An 18,746-nucleotide genomic window follows, 5' to 3' on the forward strand; every position below is an offset into this window, starting at 1 on the left:
CAGGTTCAACTGGTCCTACTTCTCACCATATATAGGGAAAATAGAAGGTATTACATTTTCAAGCATATCCATATTTTGGAAGGGGCAGTTCTGCGTACTGAAGTATTATGATACCTAACCTGTAAATATACCTACCTACATAATTCTTATCTGTAAATAAGACATCTTGAAACATCTGCCTGAAAGAACTCCTTATTTAATAAAAGACACTGGTAATATAAATTCTATGTCCATCCATCTACCTTGTTAAAAATAACTGATCAAAGAGCCAATTACTAAACACATAAATTAAGAAATAATCACTTTTTTTGAGAACCATAAAGTTGAGTATATTCATAAGAAAAGTATCCAAAAAAATTTTCATTATCTTTCTACTTAGAATATCCTTTTTATATCCATTTGAAGATTACATCTTTAAATCTAGTTAAGAAATATAAAAGAATGAAACCAAAGTACATCAATGATGAAAATCAAAACCACAATTCTTCCACTCTATGTCATAGGTATTTTACATCTACTAACCAAACAATTCAAAAACATTGAGAAATATTTAAAAAGAAACATAGTGTACCGTGAGAAACAGAATTCTAATTGTTTCTTCAGACATTCTTTTAGATCTTCTGTAGAAATTGAATTGCTTTCTCCTGATGGTAGAAAACAAGAGGAAAAAGCTTAATACCAAATTACCATAGGTGGTAACCTTTACATATTGTTATACTCAGAATAAGTCATAAAAAGTATATATAAATTAAACTCATCAAATCAAACTTTTATTATTTTTTAGAATGAATATAGTTCAAAGTTCAACTAATTTCTTCCAGCCTATCTATTCTTCATTCTTTAGACAGATTTCACATCACTTTAAAAACTTTTATTGGCGGGGGCCGGTTGCCTTAGTGGATAGAGCATTGGCCCAGTGTATGGGCATCCCAGGTTCAATTCCTGGTCAGGGCACACAAGAGAACTAACCATCTGCTTCTCTCCCCCTCCTTTCCCCCATCTCTCTGTATTCCCCTTCCACAGTCAGCAGCTTCAACTAGTTCAAGCATCAGCAAGAACAATGAGGATAGCCCAGTTGGTCCAAGCATTGGCCTCAGGCACTGAGGACAGCTTAACTGATTCAAGCATAGACCCCAGATAGGGGTTGCCAGGTGGATCCTGGTTGGGGTGCATGCGAAAGTCTGTCTCTCTAGCTCCCCTCCTCTCACTTAAAAAAAAACAAACTTTTATCAAGTAATTAACATAGCACCATTAATACTGAATATACCTAGCTACCATATCATAAATTACTACTCTAAATATTTTAAAATGTAATGAGTACTTATTCCTTTAATAAAAACTCAAAGAAAAAAAAACTCAAAGAACAAGAGTAGTGTTAATCTAAATTTAAAGACAGTAACTAGCTAAGCAAAGTGGGATGAATACACACAAACACCCACCCATAGTATTGGTAGTAAATCTGAGGTTAATTACACTCCTTAAACTTCTATGTCTTAACACTTTTTTAATTTTTTAATTTTAGAGCACCATACCTCCCCAGGAATTCTTTTTTTGACAGAGACAGAGAGAGGGACAGATAGTCACAGACAGACAGGAAGAGATGAGAAGCATCAATTCTTCATTGCAGCATCTTAGTTGTTCGTTGATTGCTTGTTCATTGACTGCTTTCTCATATGTGCCTTCACCAGGGGGCTACAGCAGAGCGAGTGATCCCTTGCTCAAGCCAGTGTGACCTTGGGCTTCAAGCCAGCAACCTTGGGGTCATGTCTATCCTGCTTTCAAGCAGGATGAGCCAGTACTCAAGTCAGGACCTCAGGGTTTCGAACCTGGGTCCTCCGCGTCCCAGTCCAACACTCTATCCACTGCGCCACCACCTGATCAGGTACCTTCCAAGGAATATTAAAGCACTCAAATGTTCAAAGGACCAGATGAACTTTACAACAGTCCTTTTCTTTTGGGCGGGGGACAGAGAGAGAGATAGAGAGAGAGACAGACAGGAAGAGAGAGAGATGAGAAGCATCAATTCTTCGTAGGGCTCCTTAGTTGTTCATTGATTCCTTTCTCCTATGTGCCTTGACTGGGGGTTGGGGGGACTCCAGTCAAACCAGTGACCCCTTGCTCAAGCCAGCAATGTTTGGGCTCAAGCCAGCGACCATGGGGTCATGTCTACAATCCCACACTCAAGCCAGCAATCCCATGCTCAAACTGGTGAGCCCCGCGCTCAAGCCAGATGAGCCCACGCTCAAGCCGGTGACCTCAGGGTTTCAAACCTGGGTCCTCTGCATCCCAGTCTGATGCTCTATCCACTGCACAACCACCTGGTCAGACGACGACCTTCTTAATGCTTTGTATTATTTAAATCCAGAACATTTTTTCAAGACTCAAGCCTGGAAAATCAGTCCTCTCTTACACAAAACATTAGACTTAAAGCTTATCATCTGTCTTCTTCATAAAAAGTATTAATAATTAATTTCATTTAAATACACAGACAACAGAATGTATGTAAAGTTAAACTCTTTGCATGATTTTATCACTACCTTGTCTTACTATGCACAATTCTAAATGATGCCCTGGCCAGGTAGCTCAGTTGGTTCGAGCGCTGTCCCAATACACCAAGGTTGTGGGTTCAATCCCAAGTCAGGGCACATACAAGAGTCAACCAATGAATGCATAGGTAAGTGGAACAACAAATTGATCTCTCTCTCTCCCCCTTACTCTCTAAAATCAAAAGTTAATATTTTTAAAAGATTCAAAGTGATATTAGGTATTAAATTAACTTTATTAAAATGAATAGAAGCATTCTATTTTTATTTATATACAATCCTTCTGATACAAAATATATCTACTCAACTGTTACCAATTGCTTCATTTAACCTCTCAATGTCATTATAGCAAACTTATTAAAATATCAACTGGTTGCCACATCACTTAAACCAACTCTACATTCAAAGTAGCCGGCAGTTAGGTATATTACAAGCACAAGTAGAAAGTAGAATCTACCACCTTAAATGGAAATAACACACCATTCCACTTCCGAAATCAAAAGCCAAAAGACCTTAAAAATCTAGTCCAACTATTTATAATAAAAAACTTGAAGACAAAGATTTATATACCTTGACAGAAGGCAAAGATAGAAATGCCTACCCTCTCCCATTACACTTATTTTCCAAGGGGACCTTTGAGAAATTAGAAAAATAAAGTTAGGTCATCAGGGTCTACGGTCCATTTTTAGTGTCCTTTAATTTTCATCCAGTTTAAATCCAACCAGCTACGAATCCATAACAATTACATGAATGTGAAAAAAACATGTTTCACAAGTTAAACTGTAGTAGAACCATGTTTCCTTTTTCTCTTTTTTCCAAATAAGAGGAGGGGAGATAGACTCCCATATGCGCCCTGTCCAGGATCAACCTGGCAATCCCTTTCTGGGGCCAATGCTTTGCCGATCTGGGGCTATGCTCACAATCAAGCTATTTTTAACACCTGAGGCAGAAGCTCCACTGAGCCATCCTCAGTACCCAGAGCCAATGGCTTGAACCAATTAAGCCACAGCTGTGGGAGGCGAAGAGAGAGAGGAGGAGAAGGGGGAGGGGGAGGAGTGGAGAAGCAGATGGTTGCTTCTCCTGTGTGCCCTGACCAGGAATCAAACCCAGTGCACAACAGGGTGACACTCTACCACTGAGCGAACTGGCCAGGGCCGAACCATATTTTTAATACAGCCTTTTCCTTAAAATTAATCTCCACAATTTCACATTTATAAATTCATTTCACACTGACAAAAGTGATGAAAAAATTGACAGAACTCGCATTGATCCCAACTGATAGACCAAGAAACTTGGATCCACCTGGTCCTGTCATGTCATGGTGGCTAGAGCATTGACCTAGAATAGAACACTGAGGTCGCCAAATTAAAGCCCTGGGCTTGCCCAGTAAAGGCACATACAACAAGAAAGTAACGAACAACTAAAGTAAAGCAACTATGAGTTGATACTTTTCACTCCCCTACCCCTCCTCCCTCTGTAAAAATCAATAAATAAAATCTTAAAAAGAAAAAACAACAACTTAGATCCAATGAAAGATTGTATGTTAGGTCTCAGTTACTATTTTGACTGTTTTTTTCCTTTGACCTTTAATTTCACACTTTCCTTTAAAAGGAAATTTAAAGTACTAAATATTCTTTCTAAATTACAATTTTCATGTTTGGCCATGTGAAAATAGTATTTATTACAATCATCTAACATTTCATTAACATTAACTTGTTTTTCAGTAAGAAAATAAACTAATCAATGTCATAGGTTAATTTTAACAATGATAAAGACTTAGGCACGAAAGACTACCATACTACATTCATTCTCATCTGAGCAATAAAACCTAAACCTTACCAGAAACGTCATATATTTGGTAACTGAGATCTTCTGGCCCTAAAATCATTCCATCAGTTGATTCTTCAATGCCTGTAGCATTTCTTGTGGTTTCACAAGATGAATACATTACTTCATATTCCTTACACATATCATTTGAAAGCTCTGTATTACCTGTATGAAAGAAAACATACTAAAAATAAAGAGAACTTCAAATCCTATCTTTAGGAACTCTGGGCCCTATGTTTTCTTATAAGATTTCAAGGAATTCTACCAGTTGGCAAGATTTTCACATGGTTCTAAGTAAGAGTTCTCTTCCCAAGGGAGTTAAGTTTTGACGATTATGGATAAGCTAAAATGATTAACAAGCACTTAAACTCATACAGCATTATCTATATATACATCAGATAGCTTACTGCAAATAATTATTATTGTTACTATTTTTATTATTATTGACCTACAGAACAAGGACACAAGAATGGGAAAATTAAATCATTTGCTCAAGGTCAAATAAGTGGGTAAATAGCATTGCCAATGATGGTAGCTCAAAACTAATTTACACCTGCTCTGGTCAAACAGGTCCACTGGTTAGAGCAGAGATCGGGAACCTATGGCTCGCGAGCCAGATGTGGCTCTTTTGATGGCTGCATCTGGCTTGCAGACAAATCTTTAATTAAAAAAAATAGTAACGTTAAAAACATAAAACATTCTCATATATTACAATGCATTCATTTCCTACCGCTCACGTTCATGGCTGTGGGTGGCTGGAGCTAATCACAGCTGTCCTCCGGGACAACACCAAATTTTTATTGGATAATGCTTAACGTACACGGGTCGTTGTATGGCTCTCACAGAATTACATTTTAAAATATGTGGCGTGCATGGCTCTCTCAGCCAAAAAGGTTCCTGACCCCTGGGTTAGAGCATCATCTCAATATTCAAAAGTTGTGGGTTCGACCATTATTAGTCAGGGCACATATAAGGAAGATCAATGTTTCTGTCTCTTTCTCCCATTCTCTCTCTCTAAAATCAATAAATATAATTTTTTTTTCCTTTTTTTTTTTTGTATTTTTCTGAAGCTGGAAACAGGGAGAGACAGTCAGAGAGACTCCCGCATGCGCCGGACCGGGATCCACCCGGCACGCCCACCAGGGGCGATGCTCTGCCCGACCAGAGCCACTCTAGCGCCTGGGGCAGAGGCCAAGGAGCCATCCCCAGTGCCTAGGCCATCCCCGCTCCAATGGAGCCTTGGCTGCGGGAGGAGAAGAGAGAGACAGAGAGGAAGGAGGGGGGGTGGAGAAGCAAATGGGTGCTTCTCCTATGTGCCCTGGCCAGGAATCGAACCCAGGTCCCCCACACGCCAGGCCGATGCTCTACCGCTGAGCCAACCGGCCACGGCCAATAAATATAATTTTTTAAAAGCTAATTTACACCTGACCAGTGGTGACTCAGTGGACAGAACATCAATTTGGGACTCTGAGGTCCCAGGTTCAAAACTCCAAGGCTGCTGGTTTGAGCAAGGGGTCGCTGGCTCAACTGGAGCCCATCAGTCAAGGCACATATAAGAAAGCAATCAATGAACAACTTAAGTGCCATAATTATGAATTGATGCTTCTCGTTTCTCTTCCTTCCTGTCTTTCTCTCTTGTAAAAAAACACACAAAAATATCCTAATTTATAAATACCATATTATAGAAATGGGTTAAAGGGTAGACCCAAAGATATAGCTATTATTTGCAATTAGTGAATGTCATTCACACTGTATACAAATTACATGTTAAACTTTTATAAACATATTTAATCAAATAATCAAAAGATGTATCCCAAAGTTCCATCAACAGGTTTGGCCATATGTTTAACCAAAATGTGACTTGTTCTGATGAAATGTTTAGGACTTACCCTCAGGATGAGAGCCTGAGGTGGCTGCTGTTTCATGCCAAGAGCTTTCAGTTCCATGAGTTACTGGTGTAGCATCAGTATTTCCAGGAGGAATTTCTTGCCACACTTTGGCATTAGGATTTAAACCAGTTCCTTTTGATGTTACCTGCTAGATAATCAAAAGATGTATTTGTAAAATTTAAAAGTCAGTGCATTTAAAATACACATTTAAACCAAAGTAACCCAATAAATTCAATTTTTAAAAAACTACCAAAAAATACAAATTTAGGTAAAAGACTTTTTCCATTAATTAAATGAAGAAAACCCCAATATTAAGTAATTTAATAATAAATAAGTATTTTTAAGTTATTGGCTTAACTTGATAATATAAATCTTTTTAAGTGGATGAACTTAAAATGTATCTATATAAAATTTAGCTACCTATATAATGAAAAACATGTCTATAAAATACTACTAATACAGAAATACTGCTCTACCTCAATCTACTTGCAAATATAAAATTTATTCAAACAACTCACATATCTTTGACATTAGCATGTATTTGTGCATCCAGAGCAGTTTTACAAAGCATGTAAATTTTACTGTCTGAAACAGAGACCTTTAAGTCTATCACTAAAAAGTCTTTCCCAAGTCAAAAATAGCAATCTGCATTATATTAGAATTTGCTTTTCTAAATTTATACTGAAAGGGTATATACATATTTTTAAGAGAGACAGACAAGAACATCAATCTGTTCCTGTTATGTGCCCCAACCAGGGATTAAACTGGCAACCTCTGTACTTGGGAACGATGTTCTAACAAACTGAGCTATCTGGCCAGGGTGAAAGTATATATTCTTTTTTTTTTTTTTAACTGATTTTAGCAAGAGAGGAAGGGAGGAGGGGGAGAGAGAGAGAGAGACACACACACACACACACACACACACACGAACATCAATCTGTTCCTATAAATGCCCTGACCGAGGATCGAACCAGCAATCTCAGTGCTTTGGAATGATGCTCTACCCAACCAAGCTATCTGGCCAGGGCAAAAGTGTATATTCTTAATGTCTACAACTATGTAACATTATTACTGTCTAAAGTGATCTTTTGCATACATCATCTAATCACAGATAACCAGAGGTGGAAAGAGTAAAGCAGTGGTTCTCAACCTTTCTAATGCCGTGACCCCGCAATACAGTTCCTCATGTTGCGGTGACCCCAAACCAAAAAATAATTTTGGTGGCTACTTCATAACTGTAATTCTGCTACAGTTATGATTCGGAATGTAAATACCTGATATGCATTATGTATTCTCATTGCTACAAATCAAACATAATTTAAACATAGTGATTAATCACAAAAACAAAATTTAATTATATATTGAGAAATATTTATTACTAATGGACCTCCTTACCTAGTGTATTGGGGCTACCATTCCGTAAATAGCTGCTTAACTAATGGATCTGTTTTTTCCAGATTAGTGGCAAGTTTTCTATATAGAACAGTGTGAACTACGTCATAGGATACACTGCAGTTTCTGCACAGCATGGTATCTTTCAGGGCTCTTTCACACTATAAAGCAGTGGTTTCTGCAGTGGAATCCACATCTCATTTACTTCAATGGGAGACCCATGGATTCCGCAGAAGAGAGATCCCCTGTATGGCAGAAATGCAGTTCTGACACATTTCTTCCTCTCCTATTCAAGTCAATGGGAGGCCGCAGCAGATTCCGCTTGAATGAATATAGGCATGTTGCTTAATTTTTTCCACGCTAGAACTTTTCCTAGAGCAGAAAAATTCTAAAGGTGGAATCCGCCACCCCCAATAGACTTCTATAGGAGGCAGATCTTTTACACTGCAGAATCCGCACAGCCGATTCCTCAGTGTGATGCCTCTTTCAGTCTACTTATTAGGGCTCTAATAGACTTCTATAGGAGGCAGATCTTTTACACTGCAGAATCCGCACAGCAGATTCCTCAGTGTGAGGCCTCTTTCAGTCTATTTATTAGGGCTCTAATAGACTTCTATAGGAGGCAGATCTTTTACACTGCAGAATCCGCACAGCAGATTCCTCAGTGTGAGGCCTCTTTCAGTCTATTTATTAGGGCTCTAATAGACTTCTATAGGAGGCAGATCTTTTACACTGCAGAATCCGCACAGCAGATTCCTCAGTGTGAGGCCTCTTTCAGTCTATTGGGAGTGGCGGATTCCACCTTTGGAATTTTTCTGCTCTAGGAAAAGTTCTAGCGTGGAAGAAATTAAGCAACATGCCTATATTCGAGCGGAATCTGCCACGGCCTCCCATTGACTTGAATAGGAGAGGAAGAAATGTGTCAGAAACTGTCATTTCTCTGCCTCTTATTGAATTCAAAAGGAGGCTGCGGCGGATTGTGTGGTAACCCGAGATTCTCGGGAGCTCTCTTCCACACAATCCAACGCACTCCCAATGAAATCAATAGGAGGCGGATTTAATGCCGGAAACCGCTGATTTCAGCAGTTTCCTCATTCAGAATATGGGAAAATAGTGGGAGATATGGGAGATAATTATACATTGGGAAACAGTATGAACTACATCTTATAGTGGTCTCTTATAGTATAAGACCGATGTAGTTCACACTGTGTAAATGTATGGTGCTTTGTGTAAGTGTAAGCTGCTTTGTGTACTGTGTAATGATTACACACAAAGCACCTTACACTTACACAGTATTGTGTGTATGGTGTGTGTACTGTTTTTACATTATTAACCTTTTTTACACCAGCAAGCTGTCTCGCAGGCTCTCTTGGCTCTCCGCCTCTTGCCTCTCCACCTCCTAGGCTTCTGTCCTCCGGGGCTTGCTGTACCGGCCCACTGATGATGTCAGCAAGCGCCTGACACACCTAATGCACTGCTATGGACTGTGGAGCGTCCCCCCCTTCCCCCGCCCCTTAGGCCCCGGACAGATGATGCAATCACGTCTGCGCATGACCGCAGGCATTCAGTTTGGAACGCACGTCCATAAACAGCGTGTGTTCAAGCTGAGTAGCGCTGCTGCAGATGGTAGCGCAGCTTCTCAGCGGCTAAAGCCATCGGAAATATGTATTTTCCGATGGCTTTAGGCGACCCCTGTGTTTTGGTTGTTCGACACCCCCCCCCCCGGGGTCACGACCCACAGGTTGAGAATCACTGGAGTAAAGGATCATAGTATGGAGGATATAGGAGGAGAAGAGTGTTTAAAAGATGGAGAGAGAAGAAAGCAGGATGCATAAATACACTTCTTTCACCTCCTTCAACCACACAACTGGGTTTGATTCTTTGCAAATACATTAATAACCCTTTCTAAAAGTTTACTCCCTTTCTCGAAAGTTGCTCTTAACTGTCACCTCAGCTATGGGCTCCTCTCGTGGATGGCAGATACCAGAAGGTGCATTCAAAGGGCAAGATGGATTCAAAGTTATGACCTACAAACAGGATTCAGCTTTCATGAAAAATAACTACTATACAATGAGTGATTTATCAGGAGATTATTATGAATTCTGTCTACATGGAAGGAGTTCTTAGAATTGACACTGGCTCATGGGGATAAAAAAAAAATAGCCTTAAAGGTATCACCCACACTCAACTATGACCAACCAAAGCAGGACTCTGGGTAGGCAGAACTTCAGAGCCCCCGGAGTTGCTAAGAAGACTCAGTTTCTGGGAGGCCTACCTTCTAACTGAAATTATGTACAATGAAATTCCCCATAATCTAATAAACCAATTTTTTACTTGAGTTTCCATACTGTGCAACTACGGTATTATGACTAACATGACTTACATGTATAAACCAATGAAACATTGTTTAATTATATTGTATAGCCTGCCATATATTTTTTGATTGCTTAACTGAAACTCAATGTGGGAAAAAGAAGAGTGCTCAGACAGTGTCCTTATCCATGTCAAGCTTCATTCATATATTGGAGCAAGGGCTGGGCCTAAAATGGTGGTGGCGTGGCAATATTTCATCACTGACACTGTTTAGCACTGCTGTAATAACAAGTATATGCCTTTCAGTAAGTTGACTGTTTTAAAATTCTCTACAGATAATACACCCCCTTTCTGCTTTCACTACAGCAGTACCCTCCCACCACTTTGCTCTTGACACTGAGCTGACTGAATGTGATTTGAGAATTTAGCTACAGCTTAATTTGTAACGCAGAAAAAAACCAGGAGGAATTTGTGATATTCCAGTTTTCCTGCCATGTAAACAGTATTTAATTTGCTATTAAACATTTAATAGAAGAAAATCTATGTACTTATTATATACTTACCCTCCCCCATTTCTTTTCTCAATTCTGAGAATACCAGTTGTGTCCCTACCCAAGAAAATGGCAAATAATATAGACTACAGCTGTCAAAGAAACTTTAAAAACTGGTTTTCATAAAGCAAAATAGGAATTACTTCAAGATAACTGATAATGATCATCTACACATATAATGGTGCCTGGCCTGTGGTAGTGCAGTGGATGAAGTGTTGACCTAGAATACTGAGGTCGCCAGTTCAAAACACTGGGCTTGCCCGGTCAAGGCATATACCACAAGGAATAAGCAAATAATGAACTAAAGTGAAGTGACTAAAAGTTGATACTTCTCGCTCCATCCTCCCCCCGTAAAACCAATAAAAATAAATAAACAGTAGCTTAAAAAAATAAATATATAATGGTTGAGGCTCCATTGATCTGTTTCTGTATGTGTCCTGACCAGGGATCAAACTGGCAACCTTTGCTATTGGGAAGATGCTCTAACCAACCAAGCTAACCAGCCAGGTCTATAATAATTATTTAAATTGTTTTTAAATTTATTGATGAGAGAAAAGCACTGATCTGATGTTTCACTTACTCATGCATTAATTGGTTGACTTCTTTATGTCCTTTGACCAGGAATTTAACCTGCAACCTTGTATATCCAGTTGATGCTTAAACAAATAAGATTCCTGGCCATGGCCAGTTTTCCTATTTTTAAAAAAATATAATGCTTAGTCTACCAAAACTCCTTATGGTTTCCACACAACACGGATACCTAATTTCATTTGATTTGGTCACTACTTCCTCTTTCCTTCTTGTTATTTGTACATACCTCTACTTTGTTACCACTATAATAGTTTATTTAAATATGTGTATTTTCCAACTAGTCAGTGGGTTAAAGAAAGGCAGAAACTAGGTCTTCCCCTTTTTTCTATTTCAGCTATTAACACAAACCATGTGAGAGTAGAACCTCCAACTGTCTATTGAATAAAATAGTTGAGGCATTGTGCAATAAATGTTAAGCAATTGTAAATACCTTTCTAACATGCTAGACCTGAGTTGATAATACTCTCCCTTGTTTTTGTTTTTATGACAGAGACAGAAAAAGAAAGAGAAAGGGACAGATAGGGATAAACAGACAGGAAGGGAGAGAGATGAGAAGCATCAATTCTTCATTGCAGCATCTTAGTTGTTCATTGACTGCTTTCTCATATGTATCTTGACTGGGAGGCTACAGCAGAGCAAGTGACCCATTGCTCAAGCCAGCAACTCTGGGCTTCAAGTGAGAGACCTTTGAGCTCAAGCCAGCAACCACGGGGTTATGTCTATGATCATTCACTCAAGCCTGCGACCCCACACTCAAGTTGGTGAGCCTGTGCTCAAGCCGATGAGCCCTCACTCAAACTGTCAACCTCAGGATTTTGAACCTGGGTCCTCCACATCCCAGTCCAATGCTCTAGCCACTGTGCCACTGCCTGGTCAGGCTGTTTTTTGTTTTTTAAGTGTGAGGAGGGGAGATAGACTCCCGCATGTCCCTTGACTGGGATCCACAACCACATCTTGGGCCAATGCTCGAAATCAACCGAGTTATCCTCAGTGTCTGAGGACAATGCTTGGACCAACCTAACTATCCTCAGCGCCCAGGGCCTACACTCAAACCAATCGAGCCACTGGCTGAGGAAGAGGAAGAGAAACAGAGAAGGGGGAGAAGGAGAAGAAGAGTAGCAGATAGTAGCTTCTCATGTGTGCCCTGACCAGGGATCAAACCTGGGACGTCCACAGGCTGGGCCAATGCTCTATCCACTGAGACAACCGGCCAGGGCTGCAAGGATGTATTACTGCAGCATTGATCCCATGAGTGAAAGACTGAAAACAATCTAAAGTATACCTATAGATAAACGGTTAAAGAAAATGTAGTATATTTTGAAACATATAATATAAAAGTTAAAGAAAAAAGATAAGCCTATATACACTAATACTGCAAAACAATAAGTACTATGTTTTATCATTTGTTAACATAAAATCACTATACAGATAAAGTTATGTAAAAACAGAGAAGGTATGGAAGATTACAACACCAATTAACAACAGAAACTTAAGACACTTGCCAAACAGAGAAAACAAAAAGACAAGAAGGGATAGTTAATTACAAAGTATCATTTTTACTATTAAACTACTTACTGCCATTTTGACAAGTATAAAAAAAAACCCGATCAGTTTACTGCTGTAATTCACATAACTTTCCTAAGAGCTAGAAATGTTTATCAACAGCCTTAAAAATATACATTTTTTGGTCTAGAAATACTACTTGGCAGAAATTCTACTCAGAATACACAAAAACATTTAAGTACAATAATGTTCATACTAATTGTATAATACTGAAAAATTAGAAACATTCAACTGCTATCATCTGAATGTTTGCATACCTCTCCCCAAATTTAGATGTTGAATAAGGGGGTTTAAGCACCTAGCCCCTTTCACAATGTGAGGACACAAAGAAAAGACATGATCAATGAACCAGAAAGTTCTCACCAAACACTAAATCTGCTGGCACCATGATCCTGGACTTCCTAGAAATAAATTTCTGTCAGTTATAAGCTACGCAGAACATGATCTTATTATATAACAGCCCAAATGGACTAAGATACCAACTACAGAGGATGTGTTCAATAACTGTAGTCCAGCTATTTACAGAATATCCCAGAGCCTTAAAATCAAATTGTATATAAAACTATCTGCAGTGGCCCTAGCCGGTTGGCTCAGTGGTAGAACATTGGCCTGGCGTGCAGGAGTCCTGGGTTCGATTCCCAGCTAGGGTACACAGTAGAAGCGCCCATCTGCTTCTCCACCCCTCCCCCTCTCCTTCCTCTCTGTCTCTCTCTTCCCCTCCTGCAGCCAAGGCTCCATTGGAGCAAAGTTGGCCCGGGCGCTGAGGATGGCTCCATGGCCTCTGCCTCAGGCGCTAGAATGGCCTTGGTTGTAACAGAGCAACACCCCCTGGTGGGCATGCCGGGTGTATCCTGGTCGGGCTCATGCGGGAGTCTGACTGCCTCCCTGTTTCCAACTTCAGGAAAATAAAAATTAAAAAACTATCTGCAACAATGTCAATTTGCCAGTTTACATCATGCTATAGTTATGCAAGGTGTTGCTACTGGGGAAAACTGAGCAAAAAGTACATAGGACCACCTGTACATTTTTGGGACAACCTCTTGAGAACTTATAATTGTTTTACAATAAAGTTTTTAAATAGGCACTCTCCTTCTTAGAAACATACTGTGCCTTTCTTCTCCCTCTCTCTTTCCTCTCAGGCACATTACCTTTGCCTTTCCCACTCCTAAACTCCAGGGCCCTTCTTTGGCTCTATAACTAGTTTCCTGAGCCTACGAAGCCCAGCTGGCTCACTTCTACAACTTCTGTAACTTTCTAAATACACTATCTCTTATAATTTGAGTTCTTAGTTCTGAAACCCTTCTTTGCTAAACTCAAGAACCAGGTCCAATTTTGCCACCAACATTAGTGGTAACATTTCATGCTATTCCACCTTCTGGGGAAAAAAAATAAAGCAAATTGCTATCTCACTATAAAAATTATTTAATTCTGTGAAATAATACACAAGCATAGAAAAGACTGGAGAGAGGCCCTGGCCGGTTGCTCTGTGGTAGAGCATTGGCCTGGCATGTGGATGTCCTAGGTTCAATTCCCCATTAGGGCACACAGAAGAAGTGACCATATGCTTCTTCATTTCTCCCCCTCCCCCTCCCTTCCCTTCCTGCAGCCATGGCTCTATTGTGTCAAGCACACTGGCCTGGAGCACTGAGGATGGCTCCATAGAGCCTCTGCCTCAGGCACTAAAAATAGCTCATTTGTGAGCATGGCCCCAGATGGGCAGAGCATCATTCCCAGCCTGGAGTTGCCAGGTGGATCCCAGTCGGAGCACATGTGAGAGTCTGTCTCTGTCTTCCCTGCTCTCACTTGGAGGAAAATAAATAAATAAATAAAAAGACTGGAGAGACTAAAAATGTTATCACTGGTTACCTCTGAGCAGTGGTTTTTATTTTCATTTTTATGTTCTCTGTATTTTCCTAAAATTAACATCTATTACTTTTACAATCAGAAAATACAGTATATAATGAAACACTGAAGATCCAAATAAAATACATATCAACTGGTATAATCATTCTTGGCAAGTATCATAAAAGACTTTGTCTTCAAAAAAAAAATAATGCTATAGAACCTACCAATTGATAAGAAAAGCACAAACAAGCAAAAAGACAATTCACAGCAAAAAGCACCCAAGAGGCCCTGGCCAGTTTGCTCAGTAATAGAGCATCGGCCCAGTGTGTGGGAGTCCCGAGTTTGATTTCTGGTCAGGGCACACAGGAGAAGCAACCATCTGCTGCTCCACCCCTCCTCCTTCCATAGCAATGGCCTCAAAGGTTTGAGCAAGTTGGCCATGGGCACTGAAGATGGCACCACAACCTCACCTCCAGTGCTAAAAAAAAATAACTTGGTTGACTAGCAACGGAGCAGCAGCCCCAGATGGGCAGAGCATCACCCCTAGGGGGCTTGCCAGGTGGATCCCAGTTGGGCACATGCACAACTATCTCTCTGCCTCCTCAACTCTCACTTAATTTTTTTTAAAAAAGTACCCAAGAAAACTAATAAACATGGAAAAATGTTCAATCACACTGGTCAGTCATTGAAGAAACACAAAATAAATCATTTCATTTTAACCTATACAGCAGCAGTTCTCAACCTGTGGGTCGCGACCCTGGTAGAGGTCGAACGACCAAAACACAGGGGTCGCCTAAAGCCATCAGAAATACCACAGGTTGAGAACCGCTGCTATACAGTGAATTATTTTTTAAGTGAGAGGAGGGGAGATAGACTCCTACATGCACCATCCAGGATCTACTTGGTGGCCCCCATCTGGGGCTGATGCTCACAACCTAGCTATTTTTAGTACCTTAGGCAGAGGCTTCACAGAGCTATCCTCAGCGCCCAGGGACAATGCGCTTTAATCATTCAATCCATGGCTGCAAGAGGAGGAAGATAGAGAGAGAGGGGAATAGTGAGGGGAGGGGGGTAAGGGGGAGAGGGGAGAGAAGCAGATGGTCACTTCTGTGTGCCCTGCTCAGGAATCAAACCCAGGGCTTCCACATGCCAGGTCAACACTCCACCACTGAGCCAAATGGCCAGGGCCCCTATACAGTGAATTTTTAAAAAGATTTATTGATTTTAGAGAGAGGAGAGAGAGAAAGGGGAAAAGAAACGGAAACTATCAACTCAAAGCAGCAGTAGTCATGGTTGTTGCATCTCATACGTGCCTTGATTTAGCAAGCCCAGGGTTTTGAATCAGGGACCTTAGCATTGCAGGTCATAGCTTTATTCACTGCGCCACCACAGGTCAGGCTATACAGTTGGGAATGCCTGATACCGATGAAGATACAGTGAATCAGGTAATAGTAAAAATATTCACAATATTTTTTTTTGTATTTTTCCAAAGTTAGAAGCAGAGAGGCCAAACAGACTCCCGCATGCGCCCAACCAGGATCCACCCAGCATGCCCACCAGGTACGATGCTCTACCCATCTGGGGGTTGCTCTGTTGCGCCCAGAGCCATTCTAGCACCTGAGGTGGAAGCCATGGAGCCATCCTCAGCTCCTGGGCCAACACTGCTCCAATGGAGCCTTGGCTGCAGGAGGGGAAGAGAGAGACAGAGAAGGCGACAAAGAAGGGTAGAAAAGCAGATGGGCGCTTCTCCTGTGTGCCCTGACAGGGAATCAAACCAGAGACTTCCACATGCCAGGCCTACACTCTACCATTCGACCAACCAACTAGGGCCCGCTGAGCCAATCAGCCAGGGCTCACAATATTTTTAGAAAGCAATTTACCAATACTGATATGACAAACTTAAAAAAATGTTGTTCACTCTTACCTGACCTGTGATGGTACAGAGGATGGAGCAATGACCTGGAACACTGAGGTTGCCAGTTTAAAACCCCAGGCTTGAGGTCCTGGCCAACTGGCCCAGTAGTAGAGTGTCAGCCTGGCATGTGGATGTCCCAGGTTCAATTCCCAGTCAGGGAACACAGGAGAAGAGACCATCTGTTTCTCCAACCTTCTCCCTCCCCATTCTGCCTCCACGGCTCAACTGATTCGAGCAAGTTGGCTGTGGGTGCTAAGGATGGCTCTGTGGCCACTGCCAGCCTCAGGCATTAAAAATAGCTCAGTTGCCAAGCAACAGAGCAATGCCTCAGATGGGCGGAGCACCCCTCCACCCTGGTGGGCTTGCTGGGTGGATCCCGTTGGGGTACATGTGGGAGTCTATGTCTCTGTCTCCCCTGCTCTCACTTAATTAAAAAACAACAACAAAAAACCTAGGCTTGCCTGGTCAGTGCCCATATAAGAAGCAACTAACTACAAACTGATGCTTCCTTCTCTCTAAATCAATAAATAAATGCCTGACTTGTGGTGCACTGGATAGAGGACTGACCTGGAATGCTAAGGTCACCAGTTTAAAACCCTGGGCTTGCCCGTTCAAGGCACATATGGGAGGTGATGCTTCCTGATCCTCATCCCTTCTTTCTCTTTTTTTCTCTCTCTCTCCTCTCTAAAGTGAATAAAATCTTAAAAATAAATAAGAGCTTTAAAAAAAAAATTTACTCTTTAACCTAATGCAGTGAATTTTAGCCTAAGGGTTTCATACACAAGATTGTCCTTTATAGAATTACTCAACATAAAAAAAACTGGAAACTAAAAATGTTCATAAAGAAAAAAAAGGTGCCTTGGCCAAGTAGCTCAGTTAGTTACAGCATTATCACAATGTCAGGGGTCCCCAAACTTTTTACACAGGGGGCCAATTCACTGTCCCTCAGACAGTTGGAGGGCCAGACTATAAAAAAAAATATGAACAAATCCCTATGCACACTGCACATATCTACTTTAAAGTAAAAAAACAAAATGGAACAAATACAATATTTAAAATAAAGAACAAGTAAATTTAAATCAACAAACTGACCAGTATTTCAATGGGAACTATGGGCCTGCTTTTGGCTAATGAGATGGTCAATGTGCTCCTCTCACTGACCACCAATGAAAGAGGTGCCCCTTCCAGAAGTGATGCGGGGGCCAGATAAATGGCCTCAGGGGGCCGTACTTTGGGGACCCCTATAATACGTCTGTCTAGGTTGCAAGTTTGATCCCCCATCAATGCTCATATAAGAATCAACCAATGGATGCATAAATAAGTGGAACAATAAATAGATGTTTCTCTTTCTAAAATCAATCAATTACAAAATTTTAAGTTAATGAAATTTTTTATAAGTCTTTAAAGAAAAAAACCAAAAAATAATCTTTAAAATGACACAATGAATCTGACAAGTCAGTTTTACTAAAACAAAGGCTTACTTTCTCATTTAAGCTCTAAAATCATTTGATTTATCTTTTGACTGAAGTTTCAAAAAGAACCTCATCAAAATGCTTATCTCTTCCCCAGAACTAAAGTCCTGAGGCTACAGTTATATAAAAAATATCTTAGGGGCCCTGGCCGGTTGGCTCAGTGGTAGAGCGTCAGCCTGGCGTGCAGAGGTCCCGGGTGTGATTCCCGGCCAGGGCACACAGGAGAAGCACCCATCCTGCTTCTCCACCCCTCCCCCCTCCTTCCTCTCTGTCTCTCTCTTCCCCTCCCGCAGCCGAAGCTCCACTGGAGCAAAGATGGCCCAGGCGCTGGGGATGGCTCCTTGGCCTCTGCCCCAGGGGCTAGAGTGGCTCTGGTCACAGCAGAGAGACGTCCCGGAGGGGCAGAGCATCGCCCCCTGGTGGGCGTGCCGGGTGGATCCTGGTTGGGCGCATGCGGGAGTCTCTCTGACTGTCTCTCACCGTTTCCAGCTTCAGAAAAATACAAAAAAAAAAAAAAAATCTCTCTCTCTCTCTCTTAGGGCCTGACCAGGTGGTGGCACTGGATAAAGTGACGACCTGGAATGCTGAGCTCCCAGGTTTGAAACCCTAAGGCTGCTGGCTTGAGCAAGGGCTCATCTGGCTTGAGCCCAGGCTCACTAGCTTGAGCATGGGATCATTGAAATAACCTTGTGGTCGCTGCCTTAAGCCCAAGGATACTGGCTTGAGCAAGGGGCATCAGCTTGGCCGAATCCCCCTGATCAAGGCGCATATGAGAAGCAATTAATGAACAACTAAGTGACGCAACTATCAGTTGATGTTTCTCATTTCTCTCCCTTCCCCTCCCC

The 18,746-nt window shown here is 41.1% G+C and overlaps 1 protein-coding gene across 6 annotated transcripts in view; it reads right to left on the reverse strand.

Annotated features, from left to right (window-relative positions):
- The window catches only part of LARP4 (La ribonucleoprotein 4), a 99,528-nt gene that overhangs the window by 68,226 nt on the left and 12,556 nt on the right, over nt 1-18,746 (reverse strand). For 4 of the 6 annotated variants that reach the window (XM_066257868.1, XM_066257866.1, XM_066257870.1 and 1 more), the window contains 3 exons: nt 6,260-6,407; nt 4,383-4,535; nt 572-644 (listed from right to left, as the gene is read on the reverse strand). In XM_066257868.1, coding sequence (XP_066113965.1) covers nt 572-644; nt 4,383-4,535; nt 6,260-6,407 — 374 coding nt within the window. The remainder of the gene's footprint in view (nt 1-571; nt 645-4,382; nt 4,536-6,259; nt 6,408-18,746) is intronic. The other 2 variants (XM_066257867.1, XM_066257871.1) reach the window with 1 other exon arrangement.

Source organism: Saccopteryx bilineata, chromosome 2 (genome assembly GCF_036850765.1).
Source record: "Saccopteryx bilineata isolate mSacBil1 chromosome 2, mSacBil1_pri_phased_curated, whole genome shotgun sequence".
In the NCBI taxonomy this organism is placed as follows: domain Eukaryota; kingdom Metazoa; phylum Chordata; class Mammalia; order Chiroptera; family Emballonuridae; genus Saccopteryx; species Saccopteryx bilineata.